The following is a 27,709-nucleotide window of genomic DNA, read 5'->3' as shown; positions in this document are numbered from 1 at the left end:
TAACAGCCATCTTAGTAAAGTCTATAAATTCATTAGTTTGAGAGCATACTTTGGAAGGGAGAGCAATCACATGCGGCTTCACTTTTAGCAAATTGTAATTTAGAATGGAGGTGTATGAGGTTGAATATATTATTATTATGGTTTTCTAGTTGGCATGGATCATGTCTAGCACATAAATCGTGGGGTGTTTTTTTTTCAGTGCGAACAAGCATGTGTTCTAGCGTACTTGAATTTACAGTTGCAAAGATCTGTGAAACATGAATTGGCAGAGTAACATTTCTTGCATTTTAGACACTGGGAGCCTAAAGCTGTAACATGGAGAAAGGGTGAACTATCTTTTGTACTAGGAAGATACTTACAAGTTTGTATAAAGATAGTGCACAGTAATTGTGTAAATACTTCATTCTGGTGAAAGAAACGGGAGAAAAATACTATTTTGAAGAGCACTGAAGCGGGTTGTACTTGTGAGCCAAATGCCTCCCTGTTCTGGCACAAACAGAAGAACGGAAGAGCATGAGATGGGGACAGGAAGAGAGCGAAAGGAGCAGAGCTTGCTGTAGGTACCTCTGCACACCCACCTTTCTGCGTTGGGGCCATACATGTACCCGCTGGGGCTGTGGGCCTGTACGCAGCCCGCTGTGCTTGGGAGGGCCTGGCCGCTCGACAGCAGCGGGAGGTTATCGCTGGCCTGCTTCCATCCCGCACCTGCGTTTTGGACGCTTTGTTTCCTTAAAGGGAGATCTGTTGGATGTTTGGGATTTTGTCAGACTTCTTCTCATCTCTAGTAGCGAGGGATAAATATTTCCCGTACTCCTGCAGGTAAAGCTTTTATTTTTGGTACAACCAAAATTGAGCAGTGTACGTGAGATCACGCAGGCCAGTTCTTCAATTCTGTGTGGCTGCATCCGTGTCCACCTTCCGGGTTACATGCAAACATGTTCTCCTTAGCTTTTGGAAGAGTCTTCAATGTACCAAGGTGAGGAAGGAAACTGCTTGAGTCCTCCTTTTCTAAAACTTCTGCTAATGACCTTTGAGACAGACCTTTATTTTTCCTGTAGACATAACTAAATTGACAGTGATCTCATAAGCTAGTCGTCAGTGTCAGTTTTGTAAAAAGGTTGTTATTACTATAAAATAGCTTTTAAAAAGTCTTCATCAACCAATAGCCCTTCAGCTATTTGTTATTAAGTAAATGTAGTGTGTTCTCAGAGGCTTCACAATGTTTTACTTGCCTGGTCAAGTGTGTAGAAGTACCCTATGAGGTACTCCCCCCCAAAAAAACACCTGGGTTTTACATCTGGGAAGGAATGGGTTAATGTGTGCATTATGGAAACTTAAGAGAGGAAGAAGGAAGCTTCTCTAACTGCAGATCATTTTTAACAAGTTATATTTTATACTTAATCAGACCTCTTTAAATTACTGTGCTGTTGACACTTTAACTTAAACCATTCTTCATATTCCTTCATAATGGGCTTATTGCTAACAAAATATGTTTGGATACAGAGAGATTCTCTGCTTATTGCGGTAACACTTGCTGGCATAGAAAATATGCACGTTTACATAGATATGCAAGCTACATGAAGTTATGAAACTTTACATGTGCACAGTTAAAAGTACTGTATGGTCTGGGACTTAGGGGTGTGTGGAGTACTCGGTACAATGAATATGGTCTGAGGTTTTTGAGATGCTAATACACAAGCTTTTGTTTTATAAACGAAGTATTCCTTGGGTGAAAGCTTTGGTGTTTTAGCTAGACCAGGAAATGTGAAATCTAGAGGTGGTATGCTGGTAAATACGTGAGTTCTTCATATGTTCAGCAGGAGTGGGGAAGCTACCTGGCTGTTCAGCACACCGAAGTCAAGCCGTGAATGAGTTGTCTGTCCTCAGATAGCGACTTCTCTTTGCTGACTGCATGGGTTGTCCACGCTCATAACTTAGGTCATCCTTCAAAAATGGTTGGAACAGCCTTTCGAGCTTTTCATTTGAGTATTCCCTTAATTTGTTGTACCTCAAATGAGTTGTGTTACCAAAGCCATGGCTGACACAGGCTTACAGTCTGTGTTGGCATGTTCCAGGCAGACTTACAGGAAAGGACTGGGTGCTTGTGAGACTGTAAAGCATGGTACCCAAGGTGCCATGACTGTTAATTTATTATATGGAAATTCAAACACACTGCTGCCTTTCTGGAGGGTAAGAAAAATGGTTGAGAGTTTATTGGGACAACGGTTTGCTTTTTAGGTACTTTGATTTGTTCGTTCATGCCAGGATGCCAAGATATTTCAAAATTAGAATGCTAAGAAGTAGCTTCAGCTGAGGTTTTGTAAATGCTCAGAGAAGACAAGGGAGCACTGAGGGTTTTTTCAGAATTACAGAATGGTTTAGGTTGGAGGGCACCTCTGGAGGTCATCTGGTCCAACCCTATGCTCTAGTGGGGCCACCTAGAGCAGGTTGCCGAGGGCCACGTCCAGATGGCTTTAGAAGATCTCCATGGAGGGAGACCCCACAACCTCTCTGGGCAACCTGTGCCAGTGCTCAGTTATCTGCACAGTAAAGAAGCCTCTCCTTATGTTCAGATGGATTCTTCTTTTTTTTTTTTTTAATAAAAGTCCTTCCAGTGCTTTAGTGCTCCCTATTTGTAGCTCTAAGTTAACTTTTGCAGTGCTTTGGACCAGAGAAGTCTTTTCTTTTTTTTTTTAAGATAATACTTGAACAGTTTGTCCTCTAAAAGAGATAATTATCTAGAAGATTATTTGTCATACAGAACTTACCTGAAGGTTTGTTAGCCATCTGCCTTGTTTGTTATGCGGTGTTCCTTCTTAATGTTAATACTCCTTATTCCTGCAGCCTTTCCAGGATATAGCCAGATGACCTAAAATCCACAATAAGTTAATAGTATGAAATGATAGCCCTCCTTAACTGAGGCACTGTGACTGACCTAGCCTGTTGTACTAAGTAAAATTAATTTGGCTAAATGAAGTGTTTATCTTTTCAGGTGGATCAGTGTGCTTGGAACTGTTCAAGGGCCATAGGCCTGTGACTGTTTTCCCATATTTTTGTATATATATATCAAAATTGTCTGTAGAAGAATGCCTCAACAGCTATGCATGTGCAAACGGCTGCATTTCTAGTCTATATGTATTTGCTTAATACTTCTCAGTATTATTTTTCTTTTTATGAAAAGCTGAAAGAAAGGATCAAGCTGCACAGGCCTGTGGAACAGTTGGGAATATGGGGCTGATTGGGAGAAGGGGATTCAGCACCAGACATGGGATAGAGGTGTCCCAGTGGGACAGCTGCTCTGGGGAATCTTGCATCTTTTAGTATTCCCATTAACTTTCCAGAGAAACTATTCTCTCTCAAAATATTCAGGAAAATTTTGTTACGTATGTCCAAACAGCTTTTACAGCTCATGAACATATTTTTTAAGTAGCTTTTTAAATAGAAACTTACTATACTAAGGCATGACAAATTAAAGGGAGTTTGTGGGAGGTGTGGTGGGTCCAGACTTCGGTATGGATATTGAATAAATGGCAGCTGTTCTACCTGGTCTTACAATGGGTGAATTTCCAGAACTATGGAAATTAAATGAAATGGGAGGTTGGTGCAGAAGTATGAGGACCTGTTTAACAATAAGTAAAGTTCAGGGTTCTGCTGTGGATATACAGAAAGACTGGACATAAAAGGGAATGGAGAGTTGCAAAACAATGTTGAAAGCTTTCAGCACCTACCTGTGGATGTCTTAGACAATATGAAAAACTGGTAGTTCCTTTCTGTCTTGTGAGTTATGTTTGCTATCAGATAACCAAGCTTATGCCGCCTACTTGAAATTTCTTTCTTAATGCTGTTAAGAATAGTTTGAAGAACAAGTAACAAGCATCTCTTATTTGAAAACTAAAAAATCTCCAGTTGAGGCTGCTAGTATTTGTTTTTTTCATCAAATCACATTTACATATTGCTTACTGAAACAGAGCTGTGGCCAGATTGGGACTAGGAGAGAAACAGTTGAGAGATAGTTGAGAAAGTGAACCTAGATTTATTTATTTATTTATTTATTTTGCTTCAAGAAACTGTCAGTAGTTTAGAAATACTTCATCAAGAACCAGGGCATCACCCACAGAGTTTTGAAGTTGAGAAAATTCATTGCAAACATCTCAATTTGGAAACTCTTAAGCTGCCACTACACTTTAACTTCAGTATTTCTTAAAAATAAATAAATTAAAAAATCAGCAACTAGTATTAGTTGCCAAAAAAAAAAAAATTTAAAAGCTAAATTGCAACTGCTAAAAGCAGTTTGACTTCTGATACACCTCCTGCACGCGCATGCCTTAGCAGTTGCAGGTGCTGGTCTTTCAGTCTCTGAAGCTTTACTGAAAACTGAGTTCCTGTGTCAAAATCAGTTTAAGCACGTAATAAAAATGTATTTTTTTCTGAAGTGGGAATGCATTTAAATACATACATAAATCCATAAATCCCCATGTAAGAGCTCCTAACGATCTGTAATGACAATGTTAATAGAAAATACAAATGGAAATCTAATAACTACTTATAAAAAAGCTCTTAGAAGTTCACTGAAGCAGCGTTTCATGCATGATACTGCTTTTAATGGTCTCAAAAAAAAAAAAAAAAAGCTCAGTCTGCATCTGACTGCATGTTTCCACTGCAGTTGAAAATGTCAAAGTAAAAACTAGGTGGGCATTGTGCAGCAATTGGTCTGAAAACTGTGGATTAGATTATGAAGTGCTGTGGAATGGGCTGGGTAACCAATGCATGTAGAATTAAAACCGAGTGTTTATGTTTAGAAAAACCTAGACTAGAATATTTAGTATAACAACTGTCTTTCAAAGTAAACATGGTTATAAAAAAAAAAAGCTTTTTTGGAAGGAGTTGAAACAAACAGAGGTAGAAAATTGGATTAATGTCTCAAAACTATACCATCTGGTTTTATAACTTTAAAAAATAAAATTCAGGATGTGATTTCTGCTGACGTCCAAGAACAGTGTATTAGCTGCTGTAGTAACTGATGGATTGGTGTGGTTGGGAGATGCTTGTTCTTCAGGGCAAGGAAGAACAGAAATCCTTCGTGTGCAGCAACTGCCTTGAGCATCTAATACAAAACCTGTTTCTAGCTTTTCTGACGTGTTTTCTAACACACGTGTTGGGGATGGAAAACATTGTTTTTTCCAATTCGTGTTTATGTAATATGCCAGGATTTTAAAACCGAGTAGAAAACCTTTTTAGCTTTATCTGCCAGAGTAGGTGGTCTGAATGTGGATGTTCTGTACAATTTGCTTTCTCATAGCAGCTTGGACCTAGGCAGACTTTTAACCATTACTACCACTGTACTCCAATCTTGATAGCTTTTTCCTTTTTACTGTAGTTATTAACGAAATTAAATTCAAATCAGAAGATGCCTGCTACACTGGCACTGTATAATGTGGTGTCAGCTTTTGTAACCCATCTTAATACCATATATGCTAACAGATACGTAATGAGTAACAAAGAAGGTTCTTCCTGAGCCCTGATGTTGCCTGGTTTTACTGCAGTCCATGGGCTGTTTTCATAGTGACTTCCCTGAAACTAAACAGAGCAATGCTTTCCTGCTCGTCAGGCCCTTTGGAGTTTGTAATCCAAGTAACAGAAAAATAGGCAAAGTCATTTTGAAACATTTTCTGAGTAAATAGTGATCAGATATGTCTGACTCACAGCATGCAAGCCTTGCCACAGTTAGGAGCAAGTCTAGTAGTTTGTAATGAGCTTGACTTTTATATTAAATACAACGTATTGTTGCCTGGTCCAAGGATAATAGAGGCTTCTTTTTGTGTCTTAATTATCACTGAATGGCCTTACTGAAAGTCAGATTAAAAATAAATATATACTGTAATAGAGGTTCTGTCTTTTTTTTGGTAAAGAACAGTAATTTGGGGGATTTAATGCCTTGCTCCCCCCCCCTTTTTTCCCCTTTGGTGTGTAGTGTATTTAGTATACTGTTTCTAATAATATTGTTCAAATAGTGATATTTCATAATTTTTCATTTCTGCTATAACATTTGAAAGTTATGTAAATGTTGATTTTAGTACTTGGGCTGGTGGGGGGGAGGGGAAGGAGGAAGTGATGCGCATGTTTTAGTATTATTGTAATGGTGAGTTAGGGGAAATAGCCGAAAGAGGTAGCAAATCTCACATTTTACCTTCTGCAGTTGACGCAGTTATTTAGTGGCATGCTGTTGTACATCTGAAATTATGACTATTATTAGCTCAAGGTGTTTTTTCTTCATTGCTTTATGTCTAAGTTACGGGGTACAGCTTTTTGCCTCTGAGACTACTTGGTGGCCTTTTGCTCCTTCCTAGGCTAACGGTTGGGTAAGTTGCAACTGCAGCCAAATACGACTTGGAAACTTTGCTTGGTACAGTAAGTAGCAGCAGGGATTTATTTATTTTTTAAAAAAGAGAAATGCTTCATAGCGTTCAGAAACAGTACAAGCCAACAGACTGTCAAAATGTTACCTGGGATCTGTAAAAAAACAAAGTGTCAGACTATGAGGTTTCCTTGCTTATCCTCCGTTTTCCTACAGTAACGTTAAATTATACGGAGTGCTTAAGTTGATGGTTCCTGGATCTTCATTTTTTTTTTCTTCCTTTGATGTAACATCAGCCCAAACCAGTAAGCTTTAAAGCACTACCAATCTACTTTTTCCTCTTCCTGCTTAGAGAGGAAAAAGCCATACTGTCTGTACCCCCTCTTACCCGTAGCACCCGGAGCTATATGGCCTTTCAACTCATATGACTGAAACAACAAAGCCAAAAGACAACTCAATTAAATCGGGAAGTAACACCAAGAATTATAGTTTTCCACTTTCTGGTCTTAAAATAGATGAGATTTACCTCTGCATTCTTCAGAGCCTGAACAGGGGTTGTCACAAACTTGCATTGACACTTAATATATTGTTATTTTTTAATTATAAAGAGCTGTATTGTTGCTCAAAAACGAATCCCTTGTACTAAGAAAGAAGTATTTTCCATTATCTGAGGGTGGTCTGTGTACACTAAAATCACAGAATAGTTAGGTTGGAAGAGACGATTGAAGATAGTTATATACTTCCCCAATTTTTCTAGTCAAAACAGAAATTTCTTTAGCAAACTACTCTAGGCGTTATGTAGAATTCTCCAAGGATTACTAAAGGGTCCGAGAAAATTCCTGTATTTTGTGCATAATCTGTTTTAGCTTGATCTAGTTGTCCAACAAATCCTGAAATACTTTAGCTCATATCTTATCTTTCGTTTGCTACTGCAGGACAGATCATTGGTAGGCATTTCAGAAACACTTCTGAAGAGCCTTAGGAAATTCCTAGTTCCGTATATCGAAACTGTTCCTTGACATAACTGGCTTTCCCCTGGCCCAGTGTATTGATAGATGCCAGTTATTTCTGATACTGAGTCTCTATAAGGCAGACGGCAAGGATTTCTAAATCTGCTACTACGGCTAGTAGCAGGATGTTTTGCCACCACCCCTTCCTTGTGTCACATCAGTGCTCTGCAGGTGTGGCTTATGGCAAAGAAATCTGTGGGAGGCTTCCATTTCCTGAAAATTTGGTTAAGTGATTGTGCCCTGAGATTATGCTTTATGGGAGTTATGCTTGAATAGTTGCAATAGTTTTAGTCATACCGAGATTTCTAGCTAGCTGGATTGTTTTGTTACACAAAGCTTTCCTGTCATTTCAAGGGGAGTAATGTTTCTCTCAGCCAGACTTCTCTAGGTACCCATGCATTGCAGGAGAATCCTCCTGCAGATGGATCAGTTATGGGCCATAGAAAACTTGAAATCCAAAATGTAGGTGCATCAAGTAAAATCTGCATTCTCACTGAGTTATTGCTCGTTCCTATACTGTTTTTTCCCAACTTCATTTTTTTAAGATATGAGAAACACAAAAGGTGGGTGGGGATTGTCAGTTCATTTTTTAGATGTGGCAGTGCTAAAGACAGTTATTTATAAACTTCTAATTCATTCTTTTTGGAGTTTACGGGTATCAAGAATGTCCAGATTCAGTCTTATTAAATAATGTAACCTTTCTGCTTCATAGCTCAGTGATTCTGATCATTAGAAATCTATTGTCCCCAATATCTGTTTTAGATATGATTGCTATGACGTTTTACTTGAAAACATATCTAGCCTGAGCCAGGGTTTCATACAAGATGGACTTACTGGTTTCCCTTAATGGCTGTTCCATAAAACTAACTGACTTAATTGTCCCTCCTGACCCCAGCCAGAGTCTGTCCTCTTCCTAACACTTTTTGGAGGCAGGTTTTCATCCTATCAATATTCAGCAAGTTTACTAAGAGAAGTGAGCTTTGAAGTGTCAGGAACTGTTGAACCAACAGTGCCATTGAAGTGTATGTGTTCTGGTCATTCTGCTGTTGGTATTGGATAATCTCATCTCTTCTTATCAGGAGGTGGCATCTCAGACGAGGTGGGATGTTTGTTGAGAGGAAGATGAGGAGGAAGGGGTTTTTTGTATTTTCCATAATAGTAGATGCAAGGATGTGGGCAGAGAGTTGCATGCATTCCTGATGGTGCTTAGGCACCTTAAAATACAGCCATAAATTAAAACACACTGGTTGATCAGGACAATTGCTGTGATCAATTGTAATGCAGAATAGAATGGGAATACTTGAACCTCTTTCAGTGTGGTTTTGGCTTGTTTTTATTGTTGTCACTGGCTATGCTTTTTTAATTATTGAACGTTGCTATATTTCAGCTGAAGAGGAGGATGACTTTCGAGACTGGTAACCTTACTTCTCTAACAAAGGAAGCAAATATCACCAGATAGAAATATAAACTGTTCCAAGTTTTTAAAGAAAGTTCCTTTCTTTATTTGCTCAGAAATGTAATGAGGAAGGGCCCTTAAGTGACTTCCCTATATAGTGCTTAAACACTCTATATTCCCGCACCTTTAAAACTTACTTGGCCAGCATTTTCACTGTATCATCAAGGAACCATGCACCAAGGCCACGGCTTTGAAAGGGTTGGTTTATTAATGGGGAGTGCATCCAGGAAAGGATCCTTGTCCCTCCTCAGTGAAAGCTTGTTAGAGCAGGAGTCAAGCTGGCTATTAAGCAAGAAGGGAAATTCTCTTAATAAAATACTTGTAAAGCAGCCACCTGGAGATTTGTTTTATTAGTTGGCTGTGATACTGTTATCGGTTTGGGAAAACGGTATGATCTAGAAAAATACTAAAAGAAAAATCTATCTGGTCTGGTACTATTGTCTGAAACGTGCCAGCACCGGTTATTAGAGCTGCTTGCTCCAAGAAAGTTTTCTTTGCTTTTCTAAAATGAGTTAGATAACAAGTAACTCAAGTATGCAGGTAGTTCAACAGTTACTCTGTATGCCTAATAAAAATGTGCATGTTACTGTATTTCGTTAGAAATTCTGGCTTTAACTGGGTGCTAATACCTTGGGGTGGAGGTATTCTGGAAAGAAACTAGAATTTCTCATCAGATCCTTGTTATCACTTTCTGCTTCTGGTGTCTGAAAAGGAAAAAAATTTTCATAGTCTTTGGAGTGTTTTAACTACTGTCCACGCATGGTTTTGTGCTAGATAGTTTTGGGCTATGAGCTCCGTAGTTAATGAGGCTCAGAGCTGTGAATAGCTGCTTTTGAGTGGTCATACATTTTAAACAAATGTAGCTGGGGACTAGTTTGGGGCTAGTAGATAGTTTATCTTGCCCAGTTGTCACCTTTCACTTTCTCTCTGCTTTTCTCTCTGTGCCAGCTCTAAGAACTTAAGTTTTTGTCGTGTGTATATAAGCTCTATTCAGCATTTTGTTAATGACCTACGTAGTGGGCCTTACAATGAGAAGAGCTGGAGAAAAGGTCAGGTTCTTAGATAAAAGTTAATTTCTGTTGCATCCTAAGAATAACAGGGAGGAAAAAAAAAAGGTCTCAAGAAACTTTCTGTATAGATGCTAAATCTAGTTATCTTCCTTCTTATTAATACATATATATAGAGAGAGAGAGAGATGTATTGTAAAACTAACATGAACTTTTGAGCAAATAAAAATAGAATTGAGCATCTATCTGATCTATTCTTACTCTTTTTAGGCCATCATGTTATCTGCTGTGCATGACCTAATTCCAAAGAGTAATAAGCTGTCTGATTTGGACAGTGATGTTTAAAAGCTTAAAATGTAAATTCCCAAAAGATGCTGTTTGTTCTTTTTCTCTGTTGTGGTTCCCTATCACCACCTGTCTTATACATTTACCAATTCTTAGTATTTGTTTAAACAGTAAAACAGCATTCCCTCATCTTGAAAATACTAATCTTAACACAGAAAAAAATCTAGATATTACATGTGCTAAGACTCTTTCATCAAACAAACATGAACCAATTACAATAAACTTGAATATTGTTAAGAGAGTGAGATATCTTTGGTTTATCATCAGTTAAGAATTTGTATATGTGCCTAAAACCTTCTAGCAGTCAGTAATGGTTATTCTGTTCTCGTTGTTCTTTCCATAAGGCAGAATATCCTTATTCCATATGGTGTTCAGTAAGTCTGATCTTTCTGGAGTCTTCCTGAAAGCATGCATTTTTAATGTTAGGTCTGTCCCTTTTCCAAACTGAAATCCTGCTACTCTGAATGGAGATCTGCCTCCGAATCTTATTCTTGCTGGGTCTCTTCCAGTTCCAAGCAGCCTCGACTCTCATGTCAGATTAATCCTTCTCATTGACCTGTGCCATTGGAACCTTACAAAAATGTCATCTCTTCGGTTTTATCTCTGTGAGTCAGGTTGCTTTGGATATTGTTTAAAAAATATTGTAGGATTTAATTAATGACAATTACAACATATTGTGATGTTTATCGAAGTCTTTAGTTTTTGTATTAGTAGTAAATGAGTTTGCAGGTACTTCTTATTTTAATATTAACACTTTCTTTTACCATTAAACCTACTGTTACTGTTGAAGCATACTGTGTTTTTCTTTGACTTTTTTTTTGAAGTCCACTCAGGAGAGGGACTGCTTGACTGTGAAAGACTATTAAAATGATGTTAGATCTTGCTTCAGTGAACTTCTTGCAGTTGGAGTTGATTCATTTTCCTCAGTTCTTGAGTTTTTTTTCTTTGTGGTGGTATACCCAGCCAGTGGCTTTCTCTGAAGCTAAGTTAAGTATTCAGATTGCAGAAGAGACCACTTTCATTCAAGAGCTATCCCAACTCCAAATTATGGTCTGCAATGCATAGTCTAAGCCTTAAATGCTGTCCTGAATCAGTGGGAAAGCTTCCATGTAAGAAGACTTTCGCTCTGATGTAAGGTGTGGAATGTACGCTTTAAATATGCAGTCACTTTTTAAAAAGTGGATACAGTACCTAAAAGTAAGACGTCCCTCAGTTGTTGGGATGTTTCGCAAGGACATGGGATAAGTGTCAATTGCCCTATTGAAACACACACCTGTTTAACAGCTCACTGCCAGATTTTTTTTTTAATTTTAAAGAAAAATGTTGGGTGGGTGTTTTCTTTTATTGTGCATTGACAATTTGTTACTGAGATGTTCACATTTTTGTAAATATTGTATGTGCAAATATGAAACTTCTGCCATGTATTTCTGTTTTCCATAAGTTATTTTGTTTTCATTTCTATCTTTCTTTTTTGTATGTGCATCTTCCTTTTCTACCCTCTAAGCTTCATTCTTCTCATCTGCATTGCAGTTCTAGGCAGTGAAGTAGTGGGAGCTGTCATCTCCTGCAGGTTGGCTATATGTCTTCCCCATGGTGTTTTCTTATGGGCCTGGGAATTGTATTGGTTTACATCTTAGTTGTTATTTTCAGGTTTTCCTCTAATTAGAAAGTGTTCGGATTTTCTGTCTTACTTAATAGCTTATTTCATTCAGAAATTATACCAGCTATTTAAGATTGTGTGTGACTGACCTTTATCACTGTTAAAAATTTGTCTGACGGGCTAGATTAATCACCACTTCATTCAGAAAGCCTCAGTATGGATTACTTTGTTTCAGAAGTGTTCTTCTAGGAGCTGCTCCCTATTCACTAGGTGTTTCCCTAGTTTAAAACTGATCGGTTCTTTGTCACTTCATCTGCCAGTGAGTACAAATTTCTCTACATTTCCCCTGTTACCCCCCATGTTTTGGGAGTATATGGAAAAACAGTACAAAAAAAGTGAAACTAATGTTACAGACATTAAACTAAGTAATTCAACTTTACAGAATAGGATGTGAGTTTCCTCTCTTGGTGACCTCCACCCCCGTATTTTTCTGCTAAGGGTGTATTTCTGGCATTTAAAAAAAAAAAATAATAATTTAAAAAGCTTTCATGAGCCCCACTCTTTTCATGAAGGTTGTCTTCATTGTTTGAGAAGGCTCTTGGAAATCTTAATGTGTAAGAAATGAAACTACACGTGCATACTTTTTTTGTGAAGAAAATGGTATGGTCATGATAAACTTTCTCTTGAGGTGCTCCGTGTGTCTTTTAATAAACTATTTTGAAAGTCCTTTATTACTTTTCATGCAACTATTGTAAGTTGCATTCTAAAAAATGTTAATTTTATGTTCTTTAACATACACACTTAAAAGTACACGCTTCGTAGCATTTGTGGAAATGCAAGAGTCTTGCTTATAGCAGTTGACAAGAGTGGCAGATTAAACTTTTAAATAAATGCAATTTTCTTTTGAAACTATTTTATATTCTTAAATAATACAACTAGTGTAAACTATACAGGTAAATGTTTGAGAGCAGACTCTAGCTTAAATTAATCTTTTAAAACTGCAAATGTATTGACTTAAAATTGTGACAGCATCTGGCAGTCATTTCAGCAGGTGTGTACACGAGGGCATTGATATTACACACGTGCCCCCCTGAATTTGTTTAATGACTTTATAGGACAAATACTTCTACCATCAACAGATGTTGATAATGCATTTTATGTCAGTAGATGCAGTAGCTAGTACCGTTGCACATTAAAATTGTGTTTCTCAAAATGATTTGTAGGCATTGAGGCTCTGTATTTTAAAATTGACTTTTTTTAAAAAAAAAGAAAAAAAAGAGGATGTCTATCATGTGAGTGTTTTTAGGAGAGGATTTTCAAAATGTTTTCTTAGCACAGAAAGTTCCCAGGCAAAATTGGGTGTTGTCGTGTTACTCCTTTATGGAAGGGTAACACAGTCTGCAGGAAATAGTACATCCTGAGAACTATTTCTCTGAGAACTTACCCTGTAGCTGTTCTACTCTGTTCGGAGTTTGAAACGTAGCATTTGGAAGATCAAAAACAAGCAGTGAGATTACTTCTCTAATGGATCACTTCAGACTTCCGAGTTTCCTGGTAGTTACTCTAAGTGAAACACTGGGGCACATTTGGAAAAATATTAGCAGTTTCTGAACAATGTTATTGTTCCTGTAATATTAGAAATCTTTCTGAGGGTTGGGCCAGCCCTTAGTGAGTGTGACCAAAACATACTGGTGAGGAAACGAGGCATCTCATCCACTCAACTCTTGTTATCGTTCATCCGCAGCCAGTGTATTAACGTATCCTTCAGGTTGGAGGCTCTTGCTTTCTGAAGCATTAGCTGCTTCTGCCCCATTAGCTGCTCTGACAGTGCTAAAGCAAACAGGAGCAGCACCTCTGGTGGCAATGCCACGCAGCAGCAGGAGGAGTGGGGACTGTTCCCACCCTTGCTCCGGGCACCCTGCTGCTTCCCACGCTCTGCACATTCACACTTGCCTCTGGTGCACTCGTCTCATCTTCCTCATCTGCCTTGCCAGCCAGATGGGAGAAGGAAGGTTTTAATTCTTACAGTACCTGCTGTGAATCTGAGTGAATGCATGCATCTCTTAATGTCATCTGTGCTAGAAGAGTGATCTTCGAGCAGGACTCGTGCCATCCTCCTAAATCTCCTGCAAGAAAATGAGTATATTTTCTTTTCTGCTTAAGCAGTCTTTCAGTGTTTCAGCCAAATTGACCTTTACTTCCATCCTCCCCTGCCCCCAGAGGCTTCTGTCTTCTTTCCAGTGGTAATATATTTTTGTTCTTAGTAGCCTTCATTGGTTTTCTTCTAAGAACCCCACTGGGGTTTTGACATTGCCCTCTTTATCACCTACTGAGAGATCAAACCTGTGCTTCGATATTTTTTTCATTGTTTATTATGTGTTTTTTTTACAGTGTTCAATGTGGCAGTTTTGAACTATTGTATTTACCATCAAGAATGGGGGAAGAAAGATCATGCATTTCTGACAGGTGGTGTGTGTTCAGTGCAAAATGGGGAAAGAGGCTTAAGAGAAGACACTCAAAATCTCCAAATAGCATGCTTCTGGCGGTATCAGCAACAGAATTCATACTTACTGTATCAGTCCTTCAACAGAGAAATAAGGGGTGCAAGTAGTGCCCCTATCAAATGTTCGAACACCTTCGGGTGCAAGAGTTTGGCTTTGAAGCGGCAGCCGGGAGCAAGAGTATAAAATGGAGGCCTACTTCAGACTCCGCTGCTGTTACTACGTGTGAGGGAAGCTGGGAGCTCTCTTGTAACAGGCTTTCTGTTCCAGCTGCTGATACAGTGAGATTAACTTGGCAACAGTATTTGCTATCAGAGATGGCAAAGAAACTTAAAATTTGATGACTGAACCTTGGGGATGTAGCTAGTTACCTGTAAGTTGTCAGTAACATCCAACAGGAGCATGATGCCGGAGGTGGGCTGGGCGCTTCACAGGAACGTGCGCTGGAGTTCGTGTGTTGGTGGTGCTCTGTGTGGTGAAAAAACACTTCAGAGATGGAAGTCCTCAGCTGCTAGCGAGGTCCCCCATGTAAGAAGCAGATGGCGTGGAGGGAAAGTGAGCTAGCTGAAGTTAAGGAGTTGTTGGTTTACTTTTGTTTTTTTTACAAGTTTCATTTAATGTCCTTAAAAACCTGTGCTGGTGCTGCAAAAGGGGTGCTTCTTCTTCCCTGTTGTGTGGTCTCATCCCCTCCTTGTGGCTGTGCTGAGCTGTTGGTCTGGTTGAAGGATAAGCATGGAGGTACTTCGTGAAGGCTTAGTTTTCAGGTGGATTAAATAACTGATGACACTCTCCTAGATTGCCTTGAGCTTGGTTTGCATTTGCCACCAGCCTTTTGTCCCACCAGATTTTTGTTCTGGCCTTTGTTAAATTATTGTAACTTTGTGTGATGCTAGTTGTAGGAGATGTAGAGATAAATAGTAATTCCTTGCTTGTTTTAGATGTGTTGCATAATTTTATAAACATTGGAAACTTAAGTTTTTTCATTCGTTGCTTTCAAGTAATACTCATCACGCTTTCTGTATTTTTTTTTAAAAGAGCAGGAAGAGGATATACTCTTACTCTTTATATAAAAAGTGTACTTCAGGCAATCAGTGTATGCCCTTAAAGCTACCTCTAGCGTTATGTCTTCCTTTTCCCTTTTACTGAAGAGTTTGTATGCTGGCTGGAATATTTCGGAAAAATCCGCCGTGGGTTTGAACTAAGTACCGTATTTACTAGGGGACTTCTTGATAACACCTGATTAATAATTGAAGCTCCAGTGGTATTCATTATGATAGTGTTACAGAGGTGAAAAGTTTGCGGTAATGAGGTAATAGAATTGAATTGGCACAGTGAATAACATGTTTGCAAATAAAGTGAAGTTGTATTTTTAATTGCTTTTTTAAAAAGTAGTTTCTGGTATAGCTGCTGTATATATATGGGTAGCACAGGTTAAGTTCATCTGTACTTTTGAATGTAATTTCGTATTACTATGTATATTCCACACTTTTTCAAATGTTCACTGTGCTCTAGCACTTCCCTACCCTCCACCCCGAAACGGAATGGGTTTATCTAAAAACTTCTGTAGTGTTTTGTTGTTTTTAAAAAAAAAACAAACAGAAAAACCCTACAATTCTAATTAAACTGTTTTTTTTGTTGTTGTTGACAGATGATGATGTGCCTGCAGATATGGTTGCAGAAGAATCAGGTCCTGGTGCACAAAATAGTCCATACCAACTTCGCAGAAAAACTCTTCTACCTAAAAGAACAGCTTGCCCTACAAAGAACAGTATGGAGGTAACTTTTTTATGTTTTTTTTTTAACTGTAGTTCTTGCCTCAAGAATAGGCAGCTAATTAGTACTTTTTGTAACTTACGTAATGACTGAATTAATCCTTACTTATTTTGTTAAAGGGTGCCTCCACTTCAGCTACTGAAAACTTTGGTCACCGAGCTAAACGTGCTAGAGTATCTGGAAAATCCCAGGATTTATCAGGTAATAACTGTACAAAGATTGGTGGGATGCGCTTTGATACCACTACCCCTCTAACCCTCAAAATAAAAACATTTTTCCTTTCTGTTCTTGAACTAAGAAACTGCAATGGAAGAACACCTAGTTTTAGTCTGATTTCTAGAATCTGGTCCTTCAGTCTGCCTGCTCTACTGCAGATGCAGGTTGTGGTGTTTGTTTTAAATTTTGTTTTTTATTCCTCTTAAGTGCTGTGCAGTTATATCCAAGGTACTCTTAAAAGTAATAATGGTGCAGCACTTGGACTAAGTTTGTTTACGATTTCTCATATTGTTCCAGCATATTGTTTGCAGGTAGAAGTAGTTTTGGTTTGTCATTATTGCAATTTTCGGGGTGTGTGTGAGAAATTATTTTAAAAAATAAACATATATGCACATACACCTGCGTGCATATATGCACATGCACAAAGTATGTGTATTATGCATACAGTGTGTACACATGGGTGTGTTTATGTTCACATGTGTACATGTATAAGCACACACATACTACTTGTTCGTTTTTTCTGTATCCTTTTTCAGTCTCTGCTTCTTCCCCTTTTTGTCTTCTACACACTTTAATTCCATGAGATCTGTTGTGACTTCTCCCTGAAAAATCAGTGCTAGCACTTGCCAGCTCCTGTTGATGTAGTTTCTGTTGCTTTTGGGGAGTGTTGGGGGAAGGGTATCTTTTAGTCCATGTCTATCTTAACCTTGTGAATTAAGCCTGAGGTGCTGGCATGAGACTGGTCAGTTACGGCTTCTCTTGGAGTCTGTTCCTTCTGGCTTCTCACCTTCTTGGTGGTGTAGATTTCTATTTCATGCCGTCTGTCTTCTTTTTTCCCCTTTGTTTTATATCCATCCCCCCTTTCGGGCTTTCTCTCTTAATTTCTGTAACTAAAAACCATTTAACCTTAGATTTATGTCCTTGAAATGGTGAGAACCAAATGAACATCACCTTTTGTCGTTTTACTTCCAGTTTCACTTCCTGACTTGATACCTAAAGCCTGGTACAAAGTCTGTTTCTTTTCAGTTTCTCAGTTTCTCTTGCCAGTTCCTGGTTTTCCTTCAAGGCTATTTACTTTTGATACATCCTTTGTTATGCTCATACCCACCTCCTTGCTTTATTGAAGGTCAGTAATTTTACTCAAGTCCTCTGGTACAAATTACATCGCAACGCTAATTTCCAAAGGAATTTTCTACACATTTCCTGTATGTTCCTCTTGTTGCATTACCGAACTCATCTGGGGAAGGTACCGAATTGTGGAAGCTTCTCCAGCATGGAATTATCAGAGGAATTGTAAACAATGATTTTCTAACTATATTTTTAAGAATGTATTCAGACCAGTCACAATTTTGACAAGAGAGGATACTTGTCAAACCACTTTATATTAATCGCTCTTCCAGCGTGGGTGATCATTACTTTATTTTCCCCTTTCCATTTCTTGAGATGTTCCTCTAAATTTGTGCAAATACTGATTGCCACAAGGTTTTTCTTGCCTTTTTGTTTGTTTGCTCTTTGTTACCATGGATAATGATAGCTATTGTGACTGAGTGTGAGCATGAAGTTTTCTGGAACATCACAAGTGGAAATGGTATATTATCATTTGGAACGTATAACTGTTTATTTCACCTAGAGTTCTAAAATAAAGGCATGGGACTAGTAATGTAGGGATATGTCTGGGTAGAGAACCATTCCTTCTTGTATAGACTCTGAGTTGAGGAAAATCTGGGGGGAGATGAAAGGAGAAATGCTAGTCAACCAATGTATTCAGCTGGATTAGAGCCAGTAGTTGGAAAAACAGGAGTATTATGTATTTTATTACTGATTTCAGCCTTACTGTTTCTGTGAAAGTCACTATTTAAAATTTTTAATGTGTTCTTCCTGACAGTATTTCAGACTTTTTCTGGTGATTTCAAACATTGACAAGTTTTTCTTCTCTGCAACTGTGTCCTCAAATAGTCTTGGTAATGGACAGTATGTATTGCAATCCTGAGACAGAAAGATTAATGCATATATAAGAATCTTGATAAGAAAGTTGTACATTATTAGAAAATGTGAATGATTTTTCACTTAAACCCCTTTAAGTAGAATACCAAGAATACAAAAAAAAAAAAGTAGGTAAGAAAAAGATATGCTTGAGTTGTCTTGCTTACATCACAAGTAACTGGTGAACCTACAAATTTGTTATTTGTATGGTATCTGAATAAAAAGTTTACTGCTTTTAGATCTTGTAGATACGAATACTTTTATCATATGCTGATATTCATAGTGCTTCCTGATTTACAGAAAGATTTTAAATTTGGTATGTTCTGTTTCCTTACATCAACTGTCTGCTTCCACTTAACGTGATTTCTCAACCTTCAGTACCACTTGTCATTTTAATCCACCAACACACTCTTCCTTTTTGTTTATTACTGTGTAGGGTTTTTTCTCTCTCGCTACATCACTATATTTGCATATTCATTTTATACTGAGCAGTTCATGCTGGCTTTTAATCGTTTTTGGAAGACTTGAGTTCAGGGACAACTTATTTCTTTTTGATGACCTATGGAGTTACAGTAGATGCTGAGACTCTAGGTTGTTGGATCACTTATTGTTTATTTCTTACATCAGATACGTGCGTAGCTCGTGGTTCACAGAACTTACTAACCTTTTTTCCTATTGATTATAAGTTATTTTTCCAAGATCACTGCCTGCCATCTTTTCTGACAACTATTTCTTATTAAGAAAACATTGAGTGCCTTCTTACAGAACAAAAGATATCTGTCCCTATCTTCTCTTCTAAATGGACAAAAAAAAGTATCCATACAAGACATAATTTACAATTCAGGATTCACAGGATGGCATTCTTGATCTCTGTACAACAACTGCAGTTCAATTTCAGGCAGCTTTTCATGCCCTTATCTTATTGCTGTACTAGTTTCTATTTACTAAATGATTAAAAAAAGGAAACTGAACTAGCTTCATGCCTATCTTGTGGAAACAGAATGACTCAGCCACCTTTTTTTCTAATTTTCAGTTGTCTAATATATTAACACTTTATTAAAATCATCAATATTGGAATCTATGTGTCAGGGCAATGATAAAGATTGGTGGTAGCCTCTTGCACTTTGTCTTTTGTAACACTTCATCATGTCAACAGGAATTAAATTAAGGTAAGTATGAAATGCATACTTACATGAAAAAACTTAAATAACTTTCCAACTACCAGAAGTAGCAGCACACTAATGATCCTAGTTTGGTCACCAGATAGGCTTTTAAAACTGAATTGGACTATTTTTGTGAACTGGGGAAAACACAAATGCATCCTTGCTTTGACAAATTACTGAAAGATACCAAAGCATGAATTTACAAAACAAAACCATGGGGTTCTTTCTTGGACTCAGAGGTATTCTAGGTATTCACATTAAGAAGTAGCCAACCTTTTTAAATTTTACTGAAGAATTCCACCTGGTAACTGTCACTGTCTCTGATATGTACACTGAAATCACTTAAACCCATTTTTGTAACTGAGCAGAAAGGCAACTTAAAATTTCATACTTCTAAAGGACTTTGGGTAAAGGTGGGAGAGGACAGCAAACATCTGTAAAAATTGTCGTCTTCATTTTGCAAGCAGTGTCTAAACTTCCAAGTAGATACAGCCTGAAAAATTGCAAGGTGTGATATTGTTGGTTTTGGTTTTCCCCAAGAATTTTTTTGATACCTTCAAAGTTCTCCCATTTCTCCCAGTGAGGAAATGCAACTGGATTTCAATTCTTATTGAGATGTGACCTAGGGAGGAAAATGAATTATGAACTGTTGAGCAATGGGAGGCACTACACTAATGAAATTCCCCCCCTCCATACAAAGTTAATCAAGTCCTAATATAGGTAAATTTACTGGAGGATGAAATTCTGAAGGCTGATTAGGCAAGTAACTGATTGTCTTGGGAAGAAGATCACGTTGTATGCCTCAGGGATTTGTGTGTGTGTTAAAAGCCCAAGACAGGTCATAGAAGACCTGTAAGGATTTACTGCCTTGCATTCACAACATTACATTTCAGCTTGTAAGACTATCTCCACATCTAACTGGAAAGCTACCAGGAAAAGATGAATTCAAAAGCAAAGCCTAGTCATCCTGTGCTGCATTTCAAGGGTAATTAGGACTGTAGAATGAGTTGCTGCTGCCTGCTTGATACAGGAAAAAAAACCCTTTATGTCCAGTGGAAAAACACCTTCTTAAAAAGTAGCACTGATTGCACAGGTAATATTTTTTGATGATTCCTAGCTGTATTCACCTCAAGGGTTGGTGTATGGTATGCAGATCTTGGTCTGTCAAAGTCCATCTTGAACATAAGAGACCTTTCCAGACTACTTGCTTACTCTTTATTAGTTCTGGTAGTTTACTGGCTTCAGCCTGGTTCATAAGAATTTTTATTATTATTAATAAAAATAAATGCCTTAATCTGGCATTAGTAGTACTGCTGCTGACAAGAACTGTCTTATCTAGCTTCTGGATATCCATGCTAATGGTACCCATGCTAATGGTTCTGTACCTTGTGAACGAGCTATACCAAGGAGCTAATACAGAAAAATAGTAATTTGGAGGAGGGCAGGTAAGGATGAGGAAGAAAACTTTTTTTCCTCTGTGCATGATCAATACTACAAACTTAAAAATATATTTTGGAAGAGAATAGCAATGAACATAGGGAATAGTGAGACTTTGCCTTATGCCCAGCATGGGTTTTTGTTTGATTAAAGTGGTGGGCGCATACTTATAGTAACACAACTTACAGTCATAAGCTCTAAAGACCAGCAATCAGTACATTGTATAAATTATCCTCCTAGCATCTCAGAGGAAATCAATATTTGTGAATCACTTGCTACGCCATTGTATGAATGTCACCCAAAGAACAAGTTTAGGGGAAGTCACTGGAGAGTCAGTAATATTTCGTAATTTCTACTAAATGGTCTGACCACAGATGTGAGTATAACACCCAGGGGGGCACGGGGACAGACACAAACACACAAGTGTGCTGCAGCTTTAATCAGTTCTCTTGATAGTCCATAGCTTCTGGTGATGTGGTCTGTAAACCACAGCTTAACATCTTTGCCAAAGCCGCAGTCCTGGTCCTTGCAGTTCATGTATTCTCTCCCTTCTAGCTGGAAATAACATAGCTGTTCATGCTGCTTTGCCTGTGGAAGGCTTGAGGCTTACCTTGCGTGGTGTCTTGTTTTGTTGGGGGTAGGGTAGGTAGGTAAATCTCATTTGGCAACCATTTTTCAGAATCTCACTCAAATTTGAAGTGACCATGAGACAGAAGGCCTACTAGTCATCTTCCTGTAATAGTCAAAATCATTGTATTGCTCCCTTGGTTCAGATGTTCTAGGAAAAAAATTAATAATGCAAGGAGCATTACATGGATATAATTGCATTATGAGTGTAGCAGGAGCTTTTAATGCCATGCATAGAAATCTAAAATTTGGAAGCTATTCTGTATGGCTTTGCCTGAGAAAAGATTCTAAAGACAACAACCAAAGAAGTGACCTTTGCAAATAGAACATCCCTGTTGTAAGGATACCTGACACAGAAGGTCCTTGTGAGAATGCAAACTGTATAGATGGCCTTTTCTGTATAAACTGTCATGTGTGGCAATAGTAATAATAGATACAGTGGCTCTACATTACTGAAACGCGTTTAGTAGCTGGTTTTTGTCAGTCTGTAACTTCTACCTGACTCCAGAATCAACCATTTACCTCTTTTTGCCTTTAGATTTAGATGAAGGGATTTAAAATCTGAGATTTTGGAATTGTGATTGGGAATGTTGCAAATGGCAAGTTGGTGATTTTTTTTTTGATTAGAATTTGGGCTGGTTAAATATGTCAATCTCACATAGATTACTGTTTAATAGCAGCACCTGCAGAACAGTATCTTCAGGAAAAGTTGCCAGATGAAGTGGTTTTAAAGATCTTCTCCTACCTGCTGGAGCAGGATCTCTGCAGAGCAGCTTGTGTGTGTAAACGCTTCAGTGAGCTGGCTAATGATCCAATTTTGTGGTAAGTGAACAAGCTATTCCTCGTTATCTAGAGAAAATATAAGATGTGCTGCATGAGATTCTGTTACAATAGAAAATTTGAAATGGTAGTTAGGAGTTGCAATTAGTTGAATTAAAACAAATTGTATTTCAATATATCTTGTTTACACAAGTATTATTTTTTACTTACAAATATCTGTGTGTGTTAAACAGTAAAACTTCTGATTATCTAGTAGTGTAGACAGTAGTTGGCTGCTTTAGAATTCAGTGAGGTATTCCTTCAGTAGCCACTCCTTCCCTTTAAATTGTTCAGGTTTCTGTGGGAATTCTGCCTGACCCAAAAAATAAAATTAATGTCTTGATGTTAAGTGCTAGTGTGTCTAGTGTTAGATATTTTTATTTGGTTTTGTTTTCATTTTTTGTTTATTGCTTAGATACTGAAGTTGTTTTCCCACATATGAATTCGCCCCACCCCTGGGTTATTGAGAGCTTGAATAAATGGGTTCTAAATTAACATTATTTTGTAAGGGAAAGTAACGTGTTTCACATGCTAGGGTTTGGTGTGGGTTTTTGTTTTTCTGTTTAGTTTTGGATAAAGATTAGGACAAAAAGAACAAAGCCTGAGTATGACATCACAAAAGTGATTTTTTTTTTCTGTCCTAAAGACAATTTTGGGGGTGTCTTGTTAGCTGAGTTAAAATTTCTAAGATTTGGTGTCATCCTGTAAAACTAAATATCAGGTTCAGACACTGCAATTGTTTGAATTCTGGTATTAATCAAAATAACCCAATTGTTGTGCTTGGTGTGCTATTTTCTTTTTAAATCAGTGCAATCTGTTCATTGATGGAATTTCTTTTGAGATACAGTGCATCATTGGTCTTCTGTGAATGTATTTTTGCAGCTTTTTTTGTCAAGATGAGGATTAAGTAGTAGCTCACTTTGTCTTAAGTTTTGTAATTCTTACTATGCTAGCTTTCATATGCTAAAACACTTCTGCAGTTCATGCACAACTGGACTCCAATTCCAAAAACAGTGTAGCTAACTAAGATTTCTCCCTGAATTGAAATTACATGTTGAGAAACATGGTCACGTGGATTATGAAACACATTTCAAAAGCTATTTTACAGAAACACAAAAGCCAGTCCAACAGAGAAATTGTTTTGAAAGTGTTTCAAAGTGTTTGTTACTGATCGTGGTCAAATTCACTGTCACTGACTGTATTAAACAATTTTAATTTTCTGTGTGGTATATTAAAATGGAGGAGTTATGAGTAGCACACTAATTTTCTTTCCTGATTCACACTTCTGCTCAGGAAAAGACTGTATATGGAAGTATTTGAGTACACACGTCCAATGATGCATCCTGAAGCTGGTAAATTTTATCAGATTAATCCAGAAGAATATGAACATCCAAATCCCTGGAAAGAAAGCTTTCAGCAACTGGTAACAGTAGTATTAATTTATATTCCAATTTCAATATGGTATATAAAAACAAAAACTGACTTCTGAAATATAGCTGACTATATAGTAATGACTTGGTTTTTGGAGTTTAAAGTAAGTTTTTTCGAATTTAAAGTAAATGAGATGATGAGACTAAGGAGGTGGGTAGAGATCTCTCTACCCTTATGCAATAAGGAAATATCTGAAGTTATTTGCTGTTCTGAGGCACACTTTAGAGAAAGATCATGCTTAAGTGGAATGTTTGAGCATCCAGCTCTTCTCTCTTGGGTTTTGTTCATGTATTGCATCAATGAAATTCTGTGGAAGAGATTGTCATGGTCTGTGGCTCACAAATAAACTTCAAGTATATTGTTGTCATCATGTATATTTTTAAGCCTGTGTGCATGCTGGTTATGAGATTCATATGCTTCTTCCACTAGTAAACTGAGCAGTACGTTATTAACATCACTTGGGCTTAAATGGTGGCTTACAGCTGACGTGATTGGAGCTAAACAGATTACCTTTAAGGCATGTGATTGAACCTCTAATCCAAAATATCAAAATACTATAAAAATGGCTTATATTTGAAAAATGTAGGAAACGGAAATAAAATATCAAAGCGAGTCTGTTACACAATGCAGTGTACGTTGGTTAATGAGCCGCTAAAGCTTGTTGAAGACAAACTTGGTATCTGAATCAGATGTGAACGTATACAGGATTATTTTTTCCTCACCACATAAGTGCTGTTTGTTCTGTGGCAAGCAGCTAGAAAATCAAAAGATGGAAATTTGTGGAGTTCATAAGGTACGTGAAGAGCTTACTGACAAATTTAAGTTACTTCAGATGCCTCTGGCTGTGTAAGTGAGCTAGCCGATCACTCAGTCTTTTAAGACTCGGACTTTGGTTTTGATGCTGCCATTTTCAATTGGGTTCCCTAACGTGGGAGGTCAAATATGACCCTTAGTTCCCAGAACTAACCATTATCAAGAAATGGCTTGTTAATTAGGGGATTAGTAGATCCCTTGTCTGTATGTACGTGCAGGTGTCTGGCTGTGCATTCAGATCCACCTATCTGCAAGCTTATCATAAATTATTTTGCCTGTTTCAGTACAAAGGAGCACATGTAAAGCCAGGTTTTGCTGAACACTTCTACAGTAATCCTGCAAGATATAAAGGAAGAGAAAATATGTTGGTAAGTTTCTAAAGCAGTTATTCTTAAGAATATTTGTATACCTTTTTATGGATATCTCTCTAAACTTCTGACTCTTCTTTTAGTATTATGATACCATTGAGGATGCTCTTGGTGGAGTTCAAGAAGCTCATTTTGATGGACTTATCTTTGTTCACTCTGGTATATATACTGATGAATGGATATATATAGAATCTCCAATCACCATGATCGGTGCAGGTATTTAAACTGAAAACATCTTTGTCTCAAAGCATGACTTGTGTTCACTACCACCTTCATTACAAAAATATTTTTGTATATTAAGTATCTGGTATAAATGCCAGTTTGTTGTCTTGAGCATAATGAATAAATACTTTCTGTACAAGTGTCACTAACAAAAAAATGGCTGATGCTTTGGACTGAAGTACTATTATCTGCTTGTTAGTTCTTGGAATAACTTATTTATCTCCTTTATTTCATTAGAAGGAAAAAAAAAATTGAATTTGTCAGGAAGTATATTTGGTTATGACTACAGTTGAAATTTTCAGTTGGTTCTTATGAAATTTGTTTTTATATCTTATCTCCTGAGTAAAATCCAGTAGTGAGAGCAAGACCAAATTAGTATCTGTCCTATTTTCTTAAGCATCGTAACTCCATCTTGACTTAGGAAATAAGAACATCTAGCAGAAAGATTCTGAAACTAGAGGTTTTTGCTTTGTTCATTTCTTAGCTGTTCCTCTAAAGAAGAATCCTGTATGGAGTAGTAAATAAATAAACTCTTCCCTATTCTAAAAGTCTTATGTAGTTAATATAAAATAATAGATCCTGTCTGCAAATTGTGGTGCTAAATTAGCAATTTGCTTCTCCTGTCCTTACTGTGTTGTACTACTCAGATTAGCATTCTCAGAGTGATAAGAACTTTGATTCTCTTTATCTGGTACAGATCTTATTTAAGAGGTCTTCAGTGTCTTTGCTTCTATAGTGACCATAAGTCAATTGTCAGCTCTGCTTTTTTTTTTCTTTTTTTCGACATAAACGTGGTACTGCCTTTTTTCCTGACCAGAAAAAGTCCCTCCTTTTCAGGTATTTTTGTTCTGTATACCAGCTGTTTTGTTCTTAAGCGGACCTCTTTCTGGCACTTCTTGCCTGGGTTTTGCTGTCTTGGAGTGAGAAATGCTTTGACCAACTGAGTAAGATTAAGACTTAATACTGCAACAAAACTTGTCCATGCAAATCTGCAAGGTGCAGCTGAATTAGTGTGTTGGTTCAGGACTGCACTTCAGTACTAACCTCCTGAACTTCTCCAATTACGGTGCTCTGGTTTGTGTTGTGGAGAGGTTTTAGAGCACAAATGAGATTTCTTTTGGATGAGGCTGATCTAAGACATGTTCTTGGTATACACTTGCTGCAATCTAGTAGTCAGTGTGCATTCGGTCAAAGGGACCAAGCTGTGACTAATCTAAAGTCAGTCGTATCTTCCCTCACTGTCCTGCAACAAACATGGTATGGGTGCCTGCTCCTCAGCACTACTGATTTTACTCTGTAGGTTTCACTACCGTTGTGCTGCAGTGCTTGTCTAACGCAGCCATAGCTGTGGACCAGTATCAAAATACTGACCTGGCTTCTGCTTCAGTTAAGGGATGACAGTTATAGTTACTGGTACAAATAGGGCAAGAGTCTTTCAGTGTTTAAAATCCAGAAAAAAATGGATCAGTACTATTCAAAGATACAAAATATCTCAATTACTTCATGAAATTTGAAAGGACATCTCTGATACCTGGTTAAACTTACGCATACTCTCAAGTCTGAAATACCCTCTGTTTCAGTAATTCCCTTCCACTGCAATTAACCTCAGTTATTCAGAAAACAATAATTTTAACTGCAGTTCTTTACAAGCAAGGGATTTGCATTGTACTTTTGTAATAGAATAGCTGTCTTGAGGAACAAAATCTCTAAGAGTAAACCAGAAATGTGAGATGTATTTGTTTCAGTTTCTGGCACTGCTGTCTCTTCATTTCCTCAGACTTTCTGCACTGAATGGTCAGTAAGATTGTAGAGGGATTCAATTTTAACATGTCTGAAAAGAAAACAAAGCAAACCACTAAGCCTTGGAGAACTACCTCCTCTCAGTTCAGTCTGGTATGCCTTTCAGAATGGTGGGATTAAGACAGCACCAAATCTCTTTGCAATTCTACTCAATCTTCTTTAACACTTGCTTCTGTGGACTTCTGAAGAAGCACAGCATTACTAGTAAGACAGCTTTACATACTTCAAGCTTTCAAGAATTTTTTTCTTTCCCAAATAAGCAAAATTTTCTTACAGAATAATGCCTGGTATCCTATGTTTGCTGTTCTGTTCAATTTTGGTGTTTAAATTTGTTAAATCTAGGGGAGGTAGTCTGGTTCAGAAGGAAGCCTTTAGGAGTATTACTGTAGTTGCAGAATCATAGAATATGCTGAGTTACAAGGGACCCACAAGGTTCGTTAAGTCCAACTCCTGGCTCCACACAGGAACTACCCTACCTATAAATTAAACCATGTCTGTAAGAGTCTCGTCCAAACACATCAGACAGGCTTGGTGCTGTGACCACTCCTCTTGACCAGCTAGCAGTGATGCTTACTGCATTCCCAGAACATAGTTGGCCTTCTTGACTTCCAGGGCACACTGTTCACTCATTTATCTTGCCATCAACTAAAACTCCCCAGATCCCTTTCTGTGGGGCTGTTCTATAGCCTCTGGTTCCCCAGTCTGTATGTGTATCCAGAATTGCCCCATCCCAAATGCAGAGTCTGGCACTTGATCTTGTTAAAGTTCATGAGGTGTGATTTT

The 27,709-nt window shown here is 37.7% G+C and overlaps 1 protein-coding gene across 3 annotated transcripts in view; it reads left to right on the top strand.

The window, feature by feature from the left end:
• The window catches only part of FBXO11 (F-box protein 11), a 73,757-nt gene that overhangs the window by 21,171 nt on the left and 24,877 nt on the right, over window positions 1-27,709 (top strand). For 2 of the 3 annotated variants that reach the window (XM_083827815.1, XM_083827817.1), the window contains exons 2-7: window positions 15,923-16,050; window positions 16,167-16,248; window positions 22,151-22,295; window positions 23,586-23,715; window positions 24,821-24,904; window positions 24,988-25,120. In XM_083827815.1, the coding sequence (XP_083683941.1) occupies window positions 15,923-16,050; window positions 16,167-16,248; window positions 22,151-22,295; window positions 23,586-23,715; window positions 24,821-24,904; window positions 24,988-25,120 (702 nt within the window). The remainder of the gene's footprint in view (window positions 1-15,922; window positions 16,051-16,166; window positions 16,249-22,150; window positions 22,296-23,585; window positions 23,716-24,820; window positions 24,905-24,987; window positions 25,121-27,709) is intronic. The other variant, XM_083827816.1, reaches the window with a different exon arrangement.

The sequence above is a fragment of the Anser anser genome, assembly GCF_964211835.1.
Source record: "Anser anser genome assembly, chromosome: 3".
In the NCBI taxonomy this organism is placed as follows: Eukaryota; Metazoa; Chordata; class Aves; order Anseriformes; family Anatidae; genus Anser; species Anser anser.
The sequence above is the reverse complement of the archived record's forward strand: the minus strand, read 5'-3'. Positions and strand labels throughout refer to the sequence as shown.